Source organism: Anolis carolinensis, chromosome 1 (genome assembly GCF_035594765.1).
Source record: "Anolis carolinensis isolate JA03-04 chromosome 1, rAnoCar3.1.pri, whole genome shotgun sequence".
NCBI lineage: Eukaryota > Metazoa > Chordata > Lepidosauria > Squamata > Dactyloidae > Anolis > Anolis carolinensis.
In genome coordinates, this window is record NC_085841.1 from 123,955,744 (window position 1) to 123,978,538 (window position 22,795).

Genomic DNA, 22,795 nt, shown 5'->3' on the forward strand with positions numbered 1-22,795 from the left:
CTATCTCATTGGCCAGAAGCAGGACCACACTTCCCATTGAAATCCTGATAAATGTATGTTGGTTAAAATTGTTTTTATTTTTAAATATTGTATTGTTCTTTCATTGTTCTTGTTGTTTTTGCACTATAAATAAGACATATGCAGTGTGCATCGAAATTTGTTTGTATTTTCTTTCAAATGGTAATCCGGCCCCTCAACAGTCTGAAGGACTGTGGACTGGCCCTCGGCTTAAAAAGTTTGAGGACCCCTGATGTAAACAAATGCCAAATATTTCAGTTGCAATGCTTAATGAAAACCTTGGTGTAGTGAAAGACAACATTAAACCTAGGAACATGTCATCCAATTCATGACAGTAGATGTACTTTATATACCAGTACACTTTATATACCAGTACATATAAAGTACTGCTATGTAAAGCTTGAATACTTAAACTTAAAAATGTGTAAATCTAATTCAAAACAGTATGCTTTGTATACCAGTACAGGCAGTCCTCAAGTTATAAACAAGATAGTTTCTGTAGGTTTGTTCTTAAGATGACTGTGTTTGTAAGTTGGAAATTATTAAGACTCAAATCAAGGAAGGGCTTCATGAGAACCACCACTCCTCTTGATGTTCCCCCAGCAACAGCAAGGGTGTGCCTCTGGAAGCTAAACCAGGCAACTCCAACTGGATGGCCCCCCATGAGGGTCTTCCTCCAGAGGCAAACCAAGAATGGGCAACTTGGACATCCCTAAACAGACTCAGAAGCGGAGTGGGCAGATCAAAAGACAACCTGGCAAGATGGCACTACCTGGAGGAATCCTCCACCTTAGGTGACTGTGGAGCAGAACAAACAACTCAGCATATGTATGCTTGCCCACAATGCCCTGCCTCATGTACGGAGGAGTTGTTGTTTAAAGCTACGGACAATGCGGTCGCTGTTGCCCGCTTTTAGTCTAAAACTATTTAGCTGTTTGTGATTCCTTTATTTTATCACTTTTAGACTTGTTTGTTGTGCAATGCTTTTGACACTAAATAAATAAAGTTGGAAATTCTACATTCTTTAAGTGTAACTCGAGCCACACACACACGTTTTAGATAGCATAGGGAAGGGTTAACGCCCCTGTGGTGTTTGTTTTGCTGTCTGTGCCCCTGTGGACTTCAACTTCCGGGTGTTAAGAATGGTGGGAGTTGAAGTCCAAAACACCCAGACGGCCCAAGTTTGCCCATGCCTGATATATAAAGTAAAAAAGGTAAATTCCCCTGACGTTAAGTCCAGTCATGTCTGACTCTGGGGTGTGGTGCTCATCTCCATTTCTAAGCCGAAGAACCGGCGTTGTCCGTAGACACCTCCAAGGTCATGTGGCTGGCATGACTGCATGGAGCGCCGTCACCTTCCCGCCGGAGCGGTACCTATTGATCTACTCACATTGGCATGTTTTCGAACTGCTAGGTTGGCAGGAGCTGGAGCTAACAGCGGCCGCTCCTGCCGCTCCCGGGGCTTGAACCTGGGACCTTTCAGTCTGCAGCTCAGTGCTTTAACGCACTTTGCCACCGGGGCTCCTTCGATATATAAAGTACTAGCTGAGCCCGGCCACACGTTGCTGTGGCGAAGTATGGTGGTATGGGAAATAAAGTATTGAGGAATTGGTGGTATTTAAGGTAAAGGGTAAAGGTTTTCCCCTGACATTAAGTCCAGTTGTGTCTGACTCTGGGGGGTTGGTGCTTATCTCCATTTCTAAGCCAAAGAGCCGGCGTTGTCCGTAGACTCCTCCAAGGTCATGTGGGATGACTGCATGGAGCGGTGTTACCTTCCCGCTGGAGCAGTACCTATTCATGTACTCTCATTTGCATGTTTTTGAACTTTAGGGTTGGCAGAAGCTGGGGCTAACAGTGGGGGCTCTCTCCACTCCCCAATTCAAACTGCGACCTTTCGGTCCAGAAGTTCAGCAGCTTAGAGCTTTAACACACTGAGCCATCAGGGGATTTTATTTCCTAAAGCTTGTGAATATAGAATATTTCTGATTGGTTTTTTTTGTCTGTTGGAGGCAAGTATGAATGCTGGAATTAGGCAAAATGATTAGCATGTAATGGCCTTGCAGCCTTAAAGACTGGCTTCTTTGTCCCTGAGTGAATTTTTTGTTGGGAGGTGTTAGCTGGCCCTGATTGTTTCCTGTCTGGAATTCCCTTGTTTTCAGAGTGGCGTTGTTTGCGATATTTTATGTGCTTCTACTGTCTGTGGCCCTGAGAAAACAGAGGATTTGCCAGACTTTGGTGATGGGAATACTTTGTTGGAAGGTGTTAGCTGGCCCTGATTGTTTCCTGTATGGAATTCCCCTGTTTTCAGAGTGTTGTTCTTTATTTAGTGTTCTGATTTTAGAGATTGTATTGTTGTGTTTCATTATACCACAGTAATTTTTATATATTCTGATTTTAGTATTTTTGAATACTTGGAGCCAGATGGTATTCATTTTCATGGTTCACAGCAACATAATAATAATAATAATAATAATAATAATAATAATAATAATAATAATAATAATAATAATAATGATAATAATGACTTTGGTAATACACACTGCTTCACTCCGTTCTCAGCTTCCTTTGTGGAAGAATCCTTTCTTGGGAGGTGTTAGCTGGTCCTGACTGTTTCCTTTGTGGAATTTCCAATTTCCTGCTTTCAGAGCGTTGCTCTTTATTTACTGTCCTGGTTTTAGAGATTATATTGTTCTGTATTATTCTACCACAATGATTATTTCATATTACAGTAGAATCACACTTATCCAACATTCGCTTATCCAATGTTCTGGATTATCCAACGCAGTCTGCCTTTTAGTAGTCAATGTTTTTGTAGTCAGTGTTTTAAATTCATTGCGATATTTTGGTGCTAAATTTATAAATATAGTAATTACTACACAGAATTACTGCGCATGGAACTACTTTTTCTCTCAAATTTGTTGTATAACATGATGTTTTCGTGCTTAATTTGTATAATGATTACCTAATTTGATGTTTAATCGGCTTTTCCTGAATCCCTTGTAATTATCCAACATATTCACTTATCCAACGTTCTGCCGGCCTGTTTATGTTGGATAAGTGAGACACTACTGTATATTTATAATCTTATATTATCTGCTTAGGACTGGATTATATGAGGTCCCTTCTACACAGCTATATAAAATGCACACTGAAGTGGATTATATGGCAGTGTGGAGTCAAGATAATCCAGTTCAAAGCAGATAATATAAGGTTATAAATGGGTTATCTAGCTGTGTGGAAGGGCCTTGAGTCTACACTGCCATATAAACCAGTTCAAATCTGAAAATCTGTATTTTATAGGCAGTGTGGATCAGGTCTAAGTGAGGCCTAATTCTGCCTGTCCCCTGGGTTGAGTGGGTTGCTAGGAGACCAAGTGGACGGAGCTTAGCTTTCTAACTGGCAGCAATTGGATAAAAACAATTATTTGTCTCCCTCTAATTAGGAGTTTATTTTTCTTTTCTTTTTGTTGTATCAACCTAGAGGTGTGGATGATGGGTTGTATTGCCAAATTTCGAAGTTGGGGGGCCTTTAGTTTTGTTGTTTTGTCGGTCGCCAGGATTCCATCACTCTTTTATATATATAGACTGGTGTCTAAAGTATACTGTCATTAATTGGATGACGTGTTCTTAAGTTTAGGTCTCAAGGTAAATGCTTTCATTTGGATTCCAGGTTGTAAAATAATGGTTGCAGAATGATACAATTTTGATTAGTTCTAGCTTTTGAAAATGTTAGCACAACACTCTCTGAAATTGAATGCCAAGTTATGCATGAGTTAATTATAAACATGGTAACATTAAGAAAAGTCTTTGACATTTTATTGCATCAGCCACTTCATGCAGCTATCCTAAGAATAACAAGTCAAAATCACTATAAATAAATACATAGCTAGAAAAAAATGTTTGAAGGTATTTACAAGAGCTTGGTTTCACAAAGGGATTTTGCTTTCTTGTTCTTATCTGATGAAGGGAGCCCTTCTCATTTCATAACTAACTCCATCAATAATTGCAGGGTGGGGTGCTCTTTGAGAAATTAAATTCAAAGAGTAAAACTTGGGATCATTATTTAGAATGTTGGCTTTTAACAAAATTGTACACACAAGTATTAGGAAGCTCTATGTATTAAAGCATATATAATTCTTTAAAAAAAATAAAGACTTTAAGTGTTGCAGTTTCTCAATGCTTTGAAGATCACATTCATAGCTTCTATTTCTCCAAGGAGCTCATTACTTGTTTTTTAGTAGACAGCACTATGTAGATCTACTTCAGTCTTTTTCAGTGTAAATCAGACTACAGCACCGTTTTACAATACAGTCACATATATATGATTGCACAGAGATGAATAATTCCATAGATTATTACAATATAGTACAATTATTTCTTTACAAGGCAGAGAGAACTGACTACTTACCAAGTCCCAAAAGATCAACAGTGGGTTCTTGTACCTTCTTAGGACTGGCTTTAAGCTCCAGTTGCTGATCCTCTTTCCTCAAAGGCTTCATTTTAAAATAAATAAAGGTTTTTTAGAATCAATACACAAATGATGACATCCATCCTCACTTTCAATTTGGAAGAGTTCTGGTTTCTCAAATTAAGATATTTAAAGATATACAGACAGCAATTGAGCAAAGAGCACTGTGAAATATGCTAGGATGGCCAGTGTTTGAGCAATGTTTATGCTACTTTAAAAAGCTAGACATTTTACAAATTGCTGTTAGCTCAAATAGCCATAGAAACAAGACAGATTAATAATCTAATGAAACATGTTTTATTTCGCATGACACTCAAATTATGTATAGCTATAAAGGGTGCACTATAGGGTTTAGGCCAACAAGTCAGTCATACTGAGCAAAGCAAACGAAGCATTGCTGTACGATATTTCAACTATAATCGTATTAAACAGGTAATATTGATTCACACATGCATGCTCACTGTCCTAAATCCAAATGTTAGTTCCAACAACAGTGTTCCTGCTGATTCAGTCAACTTACATGTCAATTTAATGGGCCTATTTTCATTTGGACTTAGAACTGAGTTTAGGCCAGTATGTATTGATTGTTAAAATTCACCATAGATCATTGAAAACTGTGCAATCATTCCATTCCACCTTGCTACTAGGGACCTCAGTATCACTGAGGTCACATGCCATCAAACTAACCTTAGTATTACGCTGTTTCTACAAAGATAAACCAAAACTCCCATATTTCAGCTTAGAACAACACATACTGCGTTATTGCATTTGTCAGAATGCCCAATTGGATTTATTCTCGCAGATCATCTGAAAAAACATATCTGATGTTTCAAAGAACCAGTGCAGAGCTTTCCAAACATTTCATGTTGCTGACACACTTTTTAGATATGCATCATTTCATGACACAATAATTTTGTTCAACTAGCAAACCAGAGGTTAAACCACCTCTTATAAGAGATACCGAATTACACTTAAATTGTAATAACAAAATGTATAAAACATATCTAATGATTTCATACAATATATGATTTAGTGCTTATTTCACATAGACTCCTGAGGTTTCTCATTACTTTTATTCAACATACCTACACAGTGCTGCTGCTACCCAACCATGTTGCAACACAGAATTTAGAAGGCTCTGACCTAGTGCCTATCACACAACTATACAACTGTTGTTAATTTCAAGTGCAAGCTGGCTTTTGGACTGTGATCTCATTAAATGATATCTCAATAAAACTATCTCCCTTCTATTCTATTTCCTAGCACCATGTATCAGACCAGATTTATAGTTGAGCACTGTCAGGGATACTGCAGCAGAGCTACAAAGCACACAACAAAAGCATTTACAAAAATGGCTTTTATTAGGATTCTTGCTGTGTGGGTGTAGATTTTAAAAAATAACAAATGAAGACAGTTTCAGGAAGCCCTTCCAAACCTGAAGCCCCCCAAATATTTTGGAACAACCCCTCTACACTGCAGAAAGAACAGCTAATAGTCAGAACTTTTGTGAGTCCCAACCATCTGGAGAACATCTGGTTTAAGGGGACCATATCTTTTCCAGAATGTCTTACAATGACTAATAAAATTAAAGTACCAAAACAGTCAATTGTAGAATCTAAAATAATATGAAAGATAGATACAAACCAAAACCTACAAGATCCAAAAGCTGACAAGGCTTTAGGGAAGCAGTGGAGATCTGCTTCCCTAATGTAACCTTCTGGGCCAGTTAAAGCATAATGTATGACATAATGAAGGAGATTATTCCTTAAATTGATGGACCACTACTGCCCTCGGTCCTCTTATATGCATATGTGATCTTGTAGTTTTGGAAATATTTGTCCCACCTCCATATTTTTGCCAAATGTAAATCTGAAGTACAGTCTGCCACCTACTTTTCATCATGGCTTCGTACTGTTGTTTGGTACTGGATACGTGTAGTAAAAGCATAGGTGTATACATAGTACTAATTACTATGATCTCCAAAAATGGAATTACTGTGATTTGTGTGTATGTGTGTGCCGGTCTGGGAGATGAAGTCTAAAACACACAGAGGACCAAAGATTGAGAACTACTGCACTAGTGGATAGAGGACTGGTGACCTGTGAGCTCACAGGTTACTTTCAATTGGTAAATCATGAATCTTTAAATCTCTGCTAGAACCCAGTAAAAAAGGAGTTGGAAGAGACCTCATAGGCCTTCCAGTCCAACCCCCTGCCAAGAAGCAGGAAAATTACATTCAAAGCATCCCCGACAGATGGCCATCCAACCTTTGGATGCCTCCACCACACTCCGGGGCAGTGTGGGCAGTTTTAGTATTAATATTCTAGCATTAACTGTTCTAGTAGAACAGTTCTAGTATTAATATTTATTTGTATGCAAATGATCTTTCTCAAAGGGCTAACTCTTTCAATATATATCACAGGGATATGATATATCTAACATCATTATCTAGTTACTGGAAGGGCACGATGTATCTTTTCTCCTCTTGTGCCAAAGCTATCTGCCATTAATGCATTGGTCAAATTTCAAATTCAAACAGCATTTATGTTTAAAAGTTTTTACACTAACCATTCACAACGTGTTGTATTTATGTTCGAACAAATGGAAATTCAGTCATCTGTGAACTGATAGTAATACATCTATAAAACAATGAATTTTAAAATATCAGAACAGAAATAATGTTATAAATGTAGTGTTGATAGTATGCAGAACAGATGTCTCACTCCAATTACTAGCAGCTTTATTAGTAGAAACGTCAGCAATCTGGACACATAATTCACATACTCTCTCAATATACTAAGACCACATTGTTTTGTTAGAACTGCATTTGTTCCAACCAAACTGCCATTTTTGCTGGGTAATTAAAATATTTCAGTGTTTTAATGAAACAATCAAATAACTATTACTGGTTTGTGAATGCTTGGTATAATTTGGAATCCTTTCTCATATATGAAAAGTTACAGGATTGTTAACAAAAAAACATACTTGTACACATCTTGTTCTCTGTAAGAGAACAATCTTCACCTTCTCGGAACATCCTGAAACCATTAAAATGCTTAAAAACAATGCTGAAAAATGTACAAAACTAAACAGGACAGTAATTTCTCAGCCTTCTGGATACTAAAGCAAATACCCACAGCAGATGCTATCTCTAAGCAATCAATTACTTTAGAAAATTACAGCTTGTTGATCAGTAATTTGAAACCATTTATATTTAGTAGAAGAAAAACACCAAATTTATAGTGTTGTCAATAGTATTTCATATTCTTTTGTTGCACTGCTGACTCATAGTGGCGTACAGTGCCAGTTGGTGGCTTTCATTGAAGTTAATGTACTCTTGCTTTTTAGCCCAAATTGTGAAGGAGCTATCCAAGGTGCTGGTTCAGTTTTAGGAACAGTTTGGCATCTTAGATAGTTTAAACTAAAAGTTCTAGCATATTCTCTTTTCCACTGATACAGAAACCACTAGACACCCCTTCAGTGGGTAAGTAAGGGTACAAGAACATGTGAAAGGCCAGGTTGGATTAGACCACAGCCCAACATTCTCTTTCCACAATGGTCCAACTAATTGCTTCTCAGAGACTGTGATGTCTCATGGGCCTTGTAGTCCCGTTCCTAGTACTATTGTGGCAGACAAAGAGGAAAAACATGGGATTTCCACCGGTTCAGCCAGAATCGGAGCCTCTGCACCTGGAGGATGTTTGCCCTCAAGAAGTCAGCCAAACAAGCCTTGGGCAGAATTCTCCCCCGTTTTCTCGAAAGGACAATTATAATAGAGATAGAGGAGCGAGGGAGGCGAATCGCCGGAGCGCCAGAATCGCAGCCAAACAATTAGCTGATTAAGTCTGCTTCCCTTGGGAAATTCTAAGGAGTCATGCATCTGGACAGAGTTGGGTTTCACTTCTAGTTCTCCAGGGAAAGTGTTCTTCTGGCGGGAAACGAGACCCTATTTAGGGGTTTTGCCGCGAAGGAAACCTTGCGGAGTCAATTCGTCAGCTTGAGGAGTGAGATCGTGTGTAGACTTCGTACTCCAGTTCCCTGTTTCCCGGATCAAGTTTCCAGCCTTGCCTTGTTCCACGGACTTCTATGGACTCAGTTCTTGTTTCATGTTTGCCTTGTTTCAAGTTTGATCTTGCCAAGTTTCAAGTCTTGCCTTGCCTTGCGTTTTAAACCACGGGCCTTGCTTCCTAGATTCAAGCCTTGTTTTCCAGTTTCCTTCGGATTTACCTTAAGCCTCGAAAGACTATGGACAGTTCCCCACACTATTGCTTGCCAAATAGTGTGTGTTTCGGTCAAGTGGATTATAACTTTGGACTCTAATATCACATATTGGACATTGTTTTCCTGGACTATATTTGACCTTTCCTGAAAGGTCTACTTCTGAACTATATTCTTCACTTGTTTTTATTGACTTTATATATTCCTATAATAAAGATATTAGATAGAATCCGGCCTCTGCGCATGGTTATTGGTGTTCTGTAGCCTGGGTCTTGACAGTTTGACTCCGCCACCCTAAGCACCAATTAACCTAGGCCAGGATGTCTACAGGAACCGGGGCGGAAGCCCAACCACTCAGCTACACCATTTCCAAGGATGAATTCAACAGAATCCGTGATACACTCCGTACGCAGGAGGGAGAAATACGGGGCTTGAAAGAACGCGGTGTCCGGCTCCCTGCCCTAGCGCTTCCAACCAAGTTTTCTGGAGAAGCCTCCAAGGTTCATGTTTTCCGTCGCCAGTGCCAGGCGTACATAGAAGCCCGCCAAGCCGAGTTTCCCCAAGAAGAAGTCAAGGTGGCGTGGATTTACAACCTCCTAGAAGGGCCTGCGGCCAATTGGGCAACGGCGCTATTTGATGCGGGTTCCATGCACCTAAATTCTGCGCACAACTTCCTGAATCACCTTAGAGCGACCTGGGGGATCGAGGACAACGAGGAGGCGGCCGGCCATAAACTCTGGCGTCTCTTCCAAGGGGACAGGCCGTTGTCCCAGTACATAGCCAAGTTCCGGGTGCTGGCTCAGAACACTGGCTGGAACGATATAGCCCTCAGAGGACAGTTTCGTGAGGGTCTCAACATCGAGATGCAGGAAGAAATCTCTAAGGTGGATCCTCCAGATACTCTTGAGAGACTTATTAATCATTGTTTACGAGCCGAAGTCCTGCTAGCCAACAAAAAACAGTGGCTCTGAGGCCAGAGTGGAAGAGCCGGAGTGAAACCTCCCGCTTCCGCCAGTATTCAACCACGTCCAGTGTGGAGACCCTCACCACCAGCCCTAAACCCCAGGGGAAGCGAGGAGGAGCCGATGCAGTTGGGCAATGTGCGCCCCAGACTAGATGTTGCCGAAAAGGCCCGCCGCCAACGTTTAAACCTCTGTTGGTACTGCGGGAATGGGGGGCACTTCGCCAGAGGATGCCCTGCCAAGGGAAAGCCCACCACCCGCCTGGCGGCGGCATCCTCCACGGAGCCGGAAGCGGCTGCGGCGACTGGAATCAAGCCGGCGGGAGAAGCCAGCGACCGGGCGTAGAGAGGCTCGACAACCCGGTCAAAAACCCCGCTCAAGAGCCGCAAACCGGGGTCCTATTTCTCCTGGTGATCACGCTGTGGTCGGTGAAAAAAGGACCCGTCATGATCCATGCCATGATAGACTCAGGGGCAACAAACAATTTCATCGATAGAGAGTATGCCGACTCTCTGGGATTACAATATCACGATTTCAAGAATGCCCGGGTGGTGCAGGCCATAGATGGTCGTCCCCTAAAGACGGGTCCAGTAAGCCAGTGGACTGAACCCACCAGGATGTGGATAAGAGAACACATGGAAGAAATTTCCTTCTTCGTTACCGAGGTTCCCCACTTCCCTGTGATTTTGGGGATTCCATGGCTGACGCTACACGACCCAAACATCTCCTGGTCCAACAGAGAACTACAGTTTGCCTCCAGATATTGCCGAAACCATTGTCTAGTAGCCAAGGTCTGCCATGCCACAGACACTGAGCCCATCATCACCTTGCCCAAGAAATATTCGGACTTTTGGGATGTTTTCAATGAAAAGGAAGCCGAGAAACTACCCACACATAGACCCTACGACTGTGCCATTGATTTGGTGGAGGGGGCCCCGATTCCACGAGGACACCTCTACTCCCTGACTGAACCAGAGCAAGAAGCCCTCAGGGAGTTTATAGAGACAAACCTTCGCAAGGGATTCATCAGACCCTCTCAGTCCCCAGCTGCTTCCCCAGTGATGTTTGTAAAAAAAGAAGTCAGGAGACCTACGCTTGGTTGTGGACTATAGAGCATTGAATAATATCACGAAGCGGAATCACTATCCCCTGCCTTTGATCTCAGACCTATTAGACCGGCTTTGAGGGGCCAAGGTTTACACCAAGCTGGATCTCCGGGGGGCTTACAATCTAGTTCGCATCAGAGAAGGGGACGAATGGAAAACCGCTTTCCAGACCAAATTCAGATTATTCGAGTCCCTAGTCATGAATTACGGTTTATCCGGAGCTCCCGCAACATTCCAGCATTTTGTCAACGATATCTTCCAGGATTATCTAGATCGGTTCTTGATCATATACTTGGACGATTTTTTGGTGTTTTCTAGATCACAATCGGAGCACGAGAAACACGTCAGAATGGTGCTACAACGATTGCGGGATCATGGACTATATGCCAAGTTAGAAAAATGTGCCTTTGATCTGCAAGAAGTAGACTTCCTGGGGTACCGCGTCTCGCCACTAGGGCTCTCCATGGACCCGGCAAACGTTTCAGCAGTATTGGAATGGCGGGCGCCAACCAACAAGAAGGAAGTGCAGCGCTTCTTGGGGTTCGCAAACTACTACCGCAAATTCATCCCAGACTTCGCTCGCTGGTCTGACCCAATCACCAACTGCATCCGTGGGAAACAGCCTTTCCGCTGGACGGAGCAAGCAGAGAAAGGGTTCCAGCAGCTAAAGAAGTTATTCACGACCCAGCCAATTCTTCAGCACCCTGATCCTAAAACCCCTTTTGTTGTACAGGCTGACGCCTCTGATGTGGCAATTGGGGCTGTACTCATGCAACCAGTGGGAGAGCATCTTCATCCTTGTGCCTATTACTCCCGTCAACTATCAGCCCCAGAGAGAAATTACACTATTTGGGAGAAAGAACTTTTGGCCATAAAGGCAGCTTTTGAAAATTGGAGGCATTGGTTGGAAGGGGCCAAATTTCCCATTGAGGTTCATACTGACCATCGCAATTTGGAACATCTAAGAACGGCACGAAAGCTAAATCAAAGGCAGCAGCGCTGGGCTTTGTTCTTTGAACGTTTTGACTTCCAGATCCATTATGTGACCCCGGCTCAGACCAAGCAAGCAGATGCTCTATCACGGAAACCAGAGTATGCTGCAGGACGCAAAGAGACCTCAGAATCCCGATTGCTGCAGCCCGAAAACTTTGCCACGCTCACAGTGGGAAACACCAAATCCACTCCAACTGAACCAACTCCCTCTAACCCAGAATCCCTTTGCTCTCAAGAAATTAGAGCCAGTCAACAGACAGATGCCTGGGCTCAAGAACAGATTCGCCAAGGACTACGTTTCCCATTTTCACTGAAAGATGGCCTGCTATGCTACAGGAACCATGTTTACATCCCTCTGGGCCCCGGCAGAGAAAAGGCACTTCGTCTGTGTCATGACAGCAAGCCAGCAGGGCATTTCGGACTATTTAAAACCATGCACTTGATCCTGCGAGACTTCTGGTGGCCCAAGATCCGCAAGGATGTGGAGAAATATGTTAATACCTGCCCTGTATGTCAGCGCTCCAAGACACGAAAGGAGAAGCCCTCAGGGCTACTTCATCCCCTTCCCACTCCTTCTCGTCCATGGGAGATAATTTCCGCGGATTTTATCACTGACTTACCACCCTCCCTTGGATTCACCACGATTCTAGTAGTGGTGGACCTTTTTACCAAATTGGCCCATTTCGTTCCCTGTGATGGCCTTCCCACGGCCAAAGAGACTGCAGATTTATTCCTTCAACATATCTTCCGCCTACATGGGTTGCCCCAGAGTTTGGTCACTGACCGTGGATCTCAATTCACCTCTCGGTTCTGGAAGGCACTGCAACAACTATTGGGCATAGACTCTCGTTTATCTTCAGCTCACCATCCCCAAACGGATGGGCAAATGGAGCGCACCAATGCCACTTTGGAACAATACCTTTGATGTTATGTAAACTACCAACAGGACAATTGGGCTTCCCTATTACCTCTGTCGGAGTTTGCCTACAACGGTGTCCAGGCTTCAACTAAGGAAACCCCGTTCTTTGCAAACTACGGTTTCCATCCACGTTTCTTTCCTTCTGTCATTGAAACCTCAGAAGTCCCCGCAGCAGAGGACTGGCTGCAGGAACTCACAGCAGTGCAAGAACTCTTGCACCAGCAACTGGATCAAGCCAAGGAGGACGGTCATCGCCAGCCGGGCCCCGAGATCAAGGTAGGAGATCGGGTTCTATTGTCCACTCGCTTTTTGCCCTCCCACCGTCCCTGCCGGAAACTAGATGCCCATTTCATTGGTCCCTACCCAGTGGTGGCACAACTTAACCCCGTGACTTTCAAACTTCAACTTCAACTGGAGGATGTTTGCCCTCAAGAAGTCAGCCAAACAAGCCTTGGGCAGAATTCTCCCCCGTTTTCTCGAAAGGACAATTATAATAGAGATAGAGGAGCGAGGGAGGCGAATCGCCGGAGCGCCAGAATCGCAGCCAAACAATTAGCTGATTAAGTCTGCTTCCCTTGGGAAATTCTAAGGAGTCATGCATCTGGACAGAGTTGGGTTTCACTTCTAGTTCTCCAGGGAAAGTGTTCTTCTGGCGGGAAACGAGACCCTATTTAGGGGTTTTGCCGCGAAGGAAACCTTGCGGAGTCAATTCGTCAGCTTGAGGAGTGAGATCGTGTGTAGACTTCGTACTCCAGTTCCCTGTTTCCCGGATCAAGTTTCCAGCCTTGCCTTGTTCCACGGACTTCTATGGACTCAGTTCTTGTTTCATGTTTGCCTTGTTTCAAGTTTGATCTTGCCAAGTTTCAAGTCTTGTTTTCCAGTTTCCTTCGGATTTACCTTAAGCCTCGAAAGACTATGGACAGTTCCCCACACTATTGCTTGCCAAATAGTGTGTGTTTCGGTCAAGTGGATTATAACTTTGGACTCTAATATCACATATTGGACATTGTTTTCCTGGACTATATTTGACCTTTCCTGAAAGGTCTACTTCTGAACTATATTCTTCACTTGTTTTTATTGACTTTATATATTCCTATAATAAAGATATTAGATAGAATCCGGCCTCTGCGCATGGTTATTGGTGTTCTGTAGCCTGGGTCTTGACAGAGACCTATCTGAGTCGAATAGCACTCTCATGCTCTTGTTCATCAGCAACAATGGGGAGTTATGTTATATAGTCTAAGACAGTGAAGCCATCATGACTAATAATAATAGATTTCCTTTTATGTAAATTAGTCTCACACACTCTTTAAAGCCATCTGAGTTGGTGACCATTATCCTTTCTACTAATACATTCCCATGCATGTGCTATATGAATAGGGGGTAACCTGAATATGCCATCAAATCAACTTCACTGGACCCAGTTCTAGCATTTTAAAAGACAAGTCTCATCCACTCTGTTTATAGCATTTATCATTTTCTATACCTTTACCGTACTGCGTCTTCCATTTGCCATTTTCTATACTAAAATGCCCAAAACACTGACAAGGGAGTTTTTCCAATCTTTGGATCATTTTAGTTTTCTTTTCCTCATGCATTCCAGCTTAACAATACCTTTTGAAGCACTAACTGAAAACACATTATTTAGTAAAGTATTAAACTTTGACTTAAAAAAAAGCCAAGCAGAGTTTACCTGAAAAAATAATAATTTCAATAAAATATGAAAAAAAGGAAATGTCAACAATGTGTCATGGCCAGATGATAATGATGATGATGATGAGGAGGATTTATTCATTTGTATATTGGGCCATACTGGGACTCATGGCCCCACAGAAACTGGGGGAGGGAGAGTTAACTTTGTTTTGGTGTCTGATCTGAAGCAACACATACCACTAGAAATAGTATTCTTCTTACACATTTCACTTTAACCCTTGTTAAGAACATTAAAAAAAAAAACATTTTATATTACCTTTGAGTCTAACCGTTATCTGGTTTACAAAAGTACAACCTCAATACACTTTAAACAAGCTGTGTTAAAAGAGATATTATAACATTTTTTAAAAGCTAGCCAAATGAATTCATTCCATGAAAAAAATATCTGCCTAAAAAGTAACAAAGGGGTCAGTTTAATCTCCTTTTGGAAGAAGTTGCTTAACCAGAGAGGTGCCACTGAAAGATATATCTAAATATCGCATCTTTCTTGGTGACAAAACACAGATTGGATGAATGCTGTTGAGAGGAAAACTCATGTCAAAAGAGGGTGACATTCAAATATCCCAGTCCCAAGCAATCTATACCTTTAAGCCTGAAAGCCAGCCAAAAGTCAGTATAATTTTTAAAACTCTAACGTAAGATATGTCGGAAAAGTTAACAGAAATCATTCTGGATGCAACATTCTGCTCGAGCTTTAGTTTCTGGCAATTTAAAGGGAAATCTCACATACAATGCACTGTAGAAACTAACATGCATGTTTTCAAGAAGGTACATGGTTTCCAAAGCAGGATAAAAGCATTCTCAGCCAGAGCACTTACCCAGCTATCCAGAAGCACCCACAAACTCCAAATCTGATTATGAGGCTGACAGATAAACAAATATCAATTTGGGGGATCAAGTGTTTTTCCCAGCACAGAAGTTTCATAAAATTCTAAAAATATCAAAATCGCCCTACGTTTACTTTTCCCTAAAATATCAACTACATTTACATTTAATCTCCAAATGCAAATGATCTGCTCTCTAATATTGACACAGCCAATTTATTTCTACATTGCCAGTATTTAATAGTAACAGAACATGGTTTATCCAATTTAAGGACAAAATATAGATGCCCATTTTCACATCTCAATTCACTTTAAGCATTCTATCTGTAATAAAAACTGTGTACTGCATATCATGTACCAATGCAACAAACCTTTATTGAAAATATATGAGGCATTCTGATTTCATCAGCAGTAGTTTGGAATTAACTCTCCACTATAATTACAGAACAAAATCTACTTCTATTCTAATTATGAACCAACCAAGTTTATATATAAGCTAATTGGGTTTATTCTCTGCTTATTGTATTGATGGCAGTGAAGTTTTAAAATGGTTGTCTAAATATATGAAAACTCCCTCAAGGCAAGAAAGTAATGTCAGCAATTTTCTATGAATCTGCAAAAGACTTGCTGATATTTTTGTGTGACAGTTTAGATGCCCCTTTTTTCACTTCACTAAGCACATATTAAAAAGCTATTACTTCCACTAAAGGTTTCTTGTTTGGAAAACCCTTCAACACTTTCCAGTATTTTCATTTTGTAATCAAATTATATAAATTCTTAGCCATAGTACATTTTGTGAGGACAACATTAATATAACCGGTATTGCTCTAAAACTGTAATCGTATAAATAGCTATCTTGGAGTAAGCTTCATTGAACTCAATGGAATTCATATTTGAGGAAATATGCATAGGATTATTATAAGAGTTGCTTTGTTTTCTTATAGAAATTTCCACATATCATTTCAGAGTGCCAACTGCTCTACAATTCGATTTTTGTGTGAATATATTCATCCTTTTTAAAAATAAAAGAAATGGATAAGGTGCCCTTGATAATTGTTCCCGCTTGTCATGGAACAAAAATTATGCTCAATACAAACATATAGTGTGTTCATATCTGCAAAAGCTCATATTGAAATAAAAACCGGCTAATTTTAAAAGTACTGCCACACTTCTTTTTTTCCCTTTCTTTCTCTTTTTTATGTTGCAAGAGACTAACATGGCTACCTCTTGAAAACATGTTCTCTAAGATTCACTTTCAATTCTACCTACCAATTATATCTACTTTAGGGCATTTCTTTCATCTGCTTTTCAAAGTATTATCAGAAATTTACAATTTTGCTTGTCAATCAAGCAGAGTAAAATAATTCCTTAGATAAGAGCTTTCCAGCTTTCGTGACACTGTGGTGTTGGCTGCAGTTGTTGATGTGTCACACAAACATAAAGAGAAACTGAAGAGTCTACATGAAATAAGTAAAAAAAAATTTTTTTTTAGATTAAAGGAGCTTCTGGTGGTGCAGCGGTTAAACCACAGAGCTGCTAAACTTGCTGACCGAAAGGTTGGCGGTTCAAATCCAGGGAGCGGAGTGAGCTCCTGCTGTTAGCCCCAGCTTCTGCCAACCTAGCAGTTGGAAAGCATGAAAACCTGAGTAAATCAATAGATATCGCTCAGGCGGGAAGGTAATGGCACTCCATGCAGTCATGTCAGCCACATGACCTTGGAGGTGTCTATGGACAATGCCGGCTCTTCAGCTTAGAAATGGAGATAAGCACCAACCCCCCGAGTCAGACATAACTACACTTAATATCAGGGGGAAACCTTTACCTTTACTATATATTTTTAAAATAATATAAAGGAAAGGTGTTCATGAGATATGCTGTGTCATTTCATTATTACAATTTAGGTATGTGTCTGTATCTCTTATAAGGAGTTGATTTAACCATGGGTTTGGCAGTAAAATTGGATTACTGTGTCATGAAATGATTCATGTCTAAAAAGGTGTGTCACCGACATAAAATGTTTGGAACGCTCTGCCTTAGATAGTATAGATTTTACAAGGTGTTTCACTTTAGAAGTACTTTCATTCTTGCTTTCAACGGTACATCAATTATTACCAGATTAAACAATGTCAGGAATGTAAATACCCTGGCATTATCTTCACAGAAAACCTTTCCTAGAAGCCCCATATAGAAGTTACTAGAGCAGTGGCCTTAAGATCTATTGGACTTAGACTTAGACTGCAGCATTGTTTCAGCCTTGAAAATGTTTCAAGGCAAAGTTATTGGCCAGAATCTGTATGGTGTGCCATTTGGGGATGGGATGATTCTCAGACGGATAAGCTGGAGGCCCTTCATACTACTAGGAACTCTTAATTCTTTCACCTGGCTCTCCTATAGCTTTGGTTCAGGCAAAGGTTGGTTTGCCTTCTATTAGACCACATATGCATTTTATTTTATTGTTGGAGAATTTTAAAGGATTCCTCAGTCAGGGTTTTTCTAAAGTTATGCTTTCAACAGTTATTGAACTGGAAAGTTTTGAGTTCAAGGTATCACAAGTTGCTTCTATCATATTTCACTTCACTTGACAATTTTCCCATTCCAAATTCCGAAGAGAAGGCTCAAGAATACATTTTTGGCTAAGGTTTTAATCTAGAAGACAAGTTATTAATGATTCTAATTTTTTAACTATAAAAATTTTGACCATCAAATAGCTGGTTACATGGTTTATTTTTGCAAATCTTAGGCAAGTGTTTACAGCCTTTCGCATTCAAACCATTCCTTACATCTATGACTATTGGCAAACGTTCTTTTACCCCTCAGTTCATGGATTTGTGGAACTCCAGAAATTTAATTGTTCTTTGTGTGTTTTGAGATTAATCCTGTCATGCTTTCATCACACTAAATGTGTCAGAACAAGATTTTGTATCTCCTATCTGATCCTAACTGTGGCAAATCACAGTTGTTTTTTTTTTTTGTTTTGTTTTTTTTTTGTTTTTTTGCCCTAACAGCAATGAAAGCTCAGGCAAAATTTATCTAATCACAGCACTGTTGTTTATATTCAAATGTTTTAATCAGGATTACTGTGAGTTTTCCAGGCTGTATGGCCATGTTCCAGAAGCATTCTCTCCTGGCGTTCCGCCCACATGTATGGCAGGCATCTTCAAAGGTTGTGAAGTATATTGGAAAAAACTAATTGCGAATGTTGTAATTAATCACCTTGAATAACATTAATGGCCTTGCTAGATTCATTTCAAGGAACATGAAAGGCACTGCAGGCTGATTCAACCAGAGAAGTCAGCCATAGCAGAGCCCTTGAACCAACCTGGGCACAGTATATTATTTGAGAACACAGAAATGCTGGACCACTCTAACAACTGTCACGTTAGACTACACAGAGAAGCCAATGAAATCACAAGCATGTGGACAATTTCAACAGAAAGGAGGAAGCAATGAAAATGAACAAAATCTGGCTACCGGTATTTAAAAACTCTAAAATCAGAACAGTAAATAAGGAATAACACTCTGAAAACAGAGGAATTCCAGGCATGAATCAATCAGAAGCAGCTAACACCTCTGAACAAAAGATTCATCCATGCAGGAAGAAGCCAGGACATGAATCTGGCAAGGCCACTAATGCTAATCAAGGTGATTAATTAAAACAGTCACACTGGCCTCCAACAGACAAGAGCTTATTCTCCCACCCCGGACGTTCCACAGATATATAAACCTCCCTTGCTTAGCTTTTTCCAATATACCTCACAAATTCTGGGGATGCCTGCCATAGATGTGGGTGAAACGTCAGGAGGGAATGCTTCTGGAACATGGCCATACAGCCCGGAAAACACACAACAACCCTGTGATTCCAGCCATGAAAGCCTTCGACAACACAATGTTTTAATCTTTTGGAATTTCTTAAAGTATTCTTGATCTATATGCTATTTATTCCATGTTGTAGTTCTGAGTAATACTCACTTGTTTTAAAACTGCAGTGCCTGTGGTCCAGGCATCAAAAAACATACTAACACTTTAAATATAGGAAAAAGGCATTTAGGCAAAAGTTCATAGGCATGCATGCAAGTTTTACAATAGAGCTGCTTAATGTTATCAATGACAGGATGTAAGGATGATGAAGGTTGCAGTTCCATTCTGGGGCCTAGGGGAATCAGAACCTCAGCAGTGGCAGTTTGTGGGTTGTTGCTAGAAGCGTCCCTCGCCACTAGTTCCCCCTTACAATGACCTGTCCCCAGATGACTTTTCTCCTCCTTTGTCATCCTGTCCTGGAGCTCTTTCTGCAGTGATCTCAATCTATCTAGTATTTCTCTCTGGCTTGTTTGTGGGAGGCACTGGAATGATTCTAGCAAGTCCCCTTCTTCGCCTATGTATAATTCACCAAATAGAATCTCTGTACTGGGCCGATTTTTGGGCACTAGATCCAACAGCTTTGCTGGGGAGAGCTGGTTAACCGGTAGCTCTTCCGTTGTGTCGGTGTTCGGTTAAATTCTTGGGAGTGCCGACCTACAGCAGACATCTTTGTAAAAACGTACTGGAAATACTCCCAAGGTACCCAAGAATGCCCTCTTTCTTAGCAGTTGGCTAGGTATAAAAGGGTTCTTAAAGCTGAGGGACACCCTTGTAAAGTCCCAGTTCTCTATCAAGGACTTAACAGCTATCAGTGATGAATTTCTGCAATTTAAAATCTGCCTTAGATGGATGTTAACTATATATACTGAGTCCCAAGTTGGTTGTATACCATTCAAGGGACAAATATCTAATACTAACATATAGTTCTACAATGCAAAACTGATGTTCTGTTTCGTCTGAGCCTCATTCTGTCGATCTATCCTTCCCTTGTTTTCATTTCCCCAGGGAGATTAGGTTAGCTCCGACCCTCACTGTCTTCCGGAAGCAATTAAAAACATGGTTGTTCCATTGTGCTTTTGAGTAGACAAGTCCATTATAACCTGGCCCATATCCACATTGAAACTTGCCCAGTCACTTTATAGTTTGAATTCTGTTCAGATTTATCTTCCCTGCTTGTCGTCTCTATTTGATGTATGTTCTATTTTGTAATAGACACTCCCTTCATCAGTTTGACTGTCACCCAGATTGTTGTCCTATATTGGACCTTTTAACGCCTTGGATGATTGTTTAATATTTTAATTATGTCTATTTTAAATCATGACTTGTTAATTTGTTTTTAAATGCATTCTTTGATGTCTTAACTATGATTGTATTGATATTTATGATATTATATGATTGTATTCAGCTTGCCCCCGTGTGAGCCGCTCCGAGTCCCCATTGGGGAGATGGAGGCAACATACAAAAATAAAATTATTATTATTATTATTATTATTATTATTATTATTATTATTATTATTATTATTATTATTAAGGTCAGGGCACTGGGGACCAGTGTCTTTGGTAGGTCATCTAGTCCCCCAGATTGGTTTGACAGAAGCATGTTTCCTTGGTTTACTTCTTGATCTGATCCCAGGTTGGATAGTGTTAGTGACTCTTCCATCTTGAGCTCAGGGTTGGACTTGAGTTTAACTTTCCTGGCTTTCTTAACTTTAGTTGGCTTAACAGCAGTAGTTTGCCTTTTCTGCCTGTCCATGAATTTAAATAACTTTCGGAAGTTCATGCTGGATCTTTTTGGTTGCAGAGATGACAATCTTTTTCTCATCCTTAGTTTTTCTCATTCTGTTTACCTTGCCCATGGTCTTTACCTTTTTATCGGGTTTGTTAGGTTTGGGGACTTCTTTTGTAATTTTTTGTGTCTATCTTTGACTACTAGGTCCCCTTTAACATTGAGGAAATAACCCTCTGTGTCAGGGCTTGAGACTGGATGTGTTTTATCCTTATTTGCCTCCTGTGTCACCATGTGTTGTGTGATGGTGGTTAGGAGATCGTGAATTTCTGTAAGGTATGACTTGATGGCTTGGATGTCCGAATTCATGTTTTTAATCTGGTGATTAATTCAGCCGTGATGGGTATGTTTTTATTAACTTCTGTTGTTGCGGTTGTCTTGGTTTTTGGGCATCCATCTGCTATGTTAATTTGTTCCTCTATGATGTCTACAGGAGTTAGGGCTTGTCTCCACTTGTCATCTTCCTGGATGTTCTGGCTGATTGGACTGGCACTGGCAAGGACAAATTCCTCAGCTAGGCTTATGCCTGATCTCTCATATGGATTAAAAATCACTTGACAGTGATCCAAAGTCCAATCCAGGAGTGAAGCTTGTGGAGAGATCTGCCCCATTTCTTGGATTTGGACTACTGGGAAGTCTGGTATCCCTGTCTGCTTTGGTTTTCTTTTCCTTCTCCTCAGAGAGGGGGAGGACATTAGCAGTGAATGGGTCTTATCATTGTTTTTATAGGACTGTCTTGTTTTAATTACCATGGCTCTTGTGGGATACACCATGACACTATCTACTTTTACCCGATAGTGAGTTATGAGGTTGTTAGTTCAGGTGCCAGCAGTTAGTTGGACCTATTCGGACCCCAATGTATCTACTCAAACAGTTCCTAGTGTAAAAGCACCTGCAGCCTTATCCTCCCTTTGCCAGAATACTAAGGTTCACTATGGGTTTGATTGTAAAATTCAAAAATCTTAGTAATTTAGCAAAAGTCAAGCTAGACCAAATCCCAATGTCATGATATTTTCTGGGCAAGAGTTTATATAGCAAGGTCAAGTCATTGAGGGGATAATTTAAATGACAGGTAAATTCTTTTCAGAGGAATTGATTAAAATTATGAAAAATTCTATTTTATCCTCATTGCCTGTCAATTTGCCCTAGCTTTAATTGATTATATTCCAAATTCTAATTTGCCCTGTATTATCATACAACGTGTAGTTTGCCTTGATTCAGAAAGCTTGCCTCCCATCTGAACAGATTAAAACTGTATTAATAGTCAAAGAGCACTTCACATTAATGAAGATTTGTGCAGAGGATTAAAGCCCACAAGCTAAGCAGTGTATGAACAGTACCACTGTTTGACCTATTTCTATCTGTAGCAGGATATAGACAAATATTTTAATATACAGTAGCTTATCTACAAGGGAAATCTCCTTATATAGGACAGACCTAATAGCCATTTGGCCTAGGTCAGTGCTTCTTAAACTTTTTCCACTTGTGACCCTTTATGTAAACCTAGGTTTATTGGTATATAAAAAGGTATAAAAAAAATCAAACATTTGCATGGCTTGCTAAATAGGCTCACTTTCACTCTTTATGAAATACAGCTGAAGCATTTTCTGCAGTCCACTGTGAACAATGGTGTTGCTAATAGATGTGTAACCCAAACATTGAGCTAAGTGGGACTCAATTTGAGGTCAGGACCCACAGTATAAGAAGCAGTGTCCTAGGCGACTAAAGCTGTAACTGTATGATCAAAGGAATTCATGACGAAATATGTGCCTGAATCTCTGCAACCCCATTTGTCCTCAGCACTGAAGGTTTCTCAGGTTTTGGTTAACCCCACAAGATACATTTTTTTGGTAAAATATTAATAAAATGACACCTACCAGTATCCAACAGTGCACCATGATGCTAGGGCCTTTTAAGAAGTCATCATATCA

The 22,795-nt window shown here is 40.6% G+C and overlaps 1 protein-coding gene across 6 annotated transcripts in view; it reads right to left on the minus strand.

Annotated features, from left to right (window-relative positions):
- smap1 (small ArfGAP 1) overlaps positions 1-22,795 on the minus strand; it is a 102,172-nt gene that overhangs the window by 23,143 nt on the left and 56,234 nt on the right. For all 6 annotated transcript variants that reach the window (XM_008118938.3, XM_062982071.1, XM_008118908.3 and 3 more), the window contains one exon: positions 4,426-4,510. In XM_008118938.3, the coding sequence (XP_008117145.1) occupies positions 4,426-4,510 (85 nt within the window). The remainder of the gene's footprint in view (positions 1-4,425; positions 4,511-22,795) is intronic.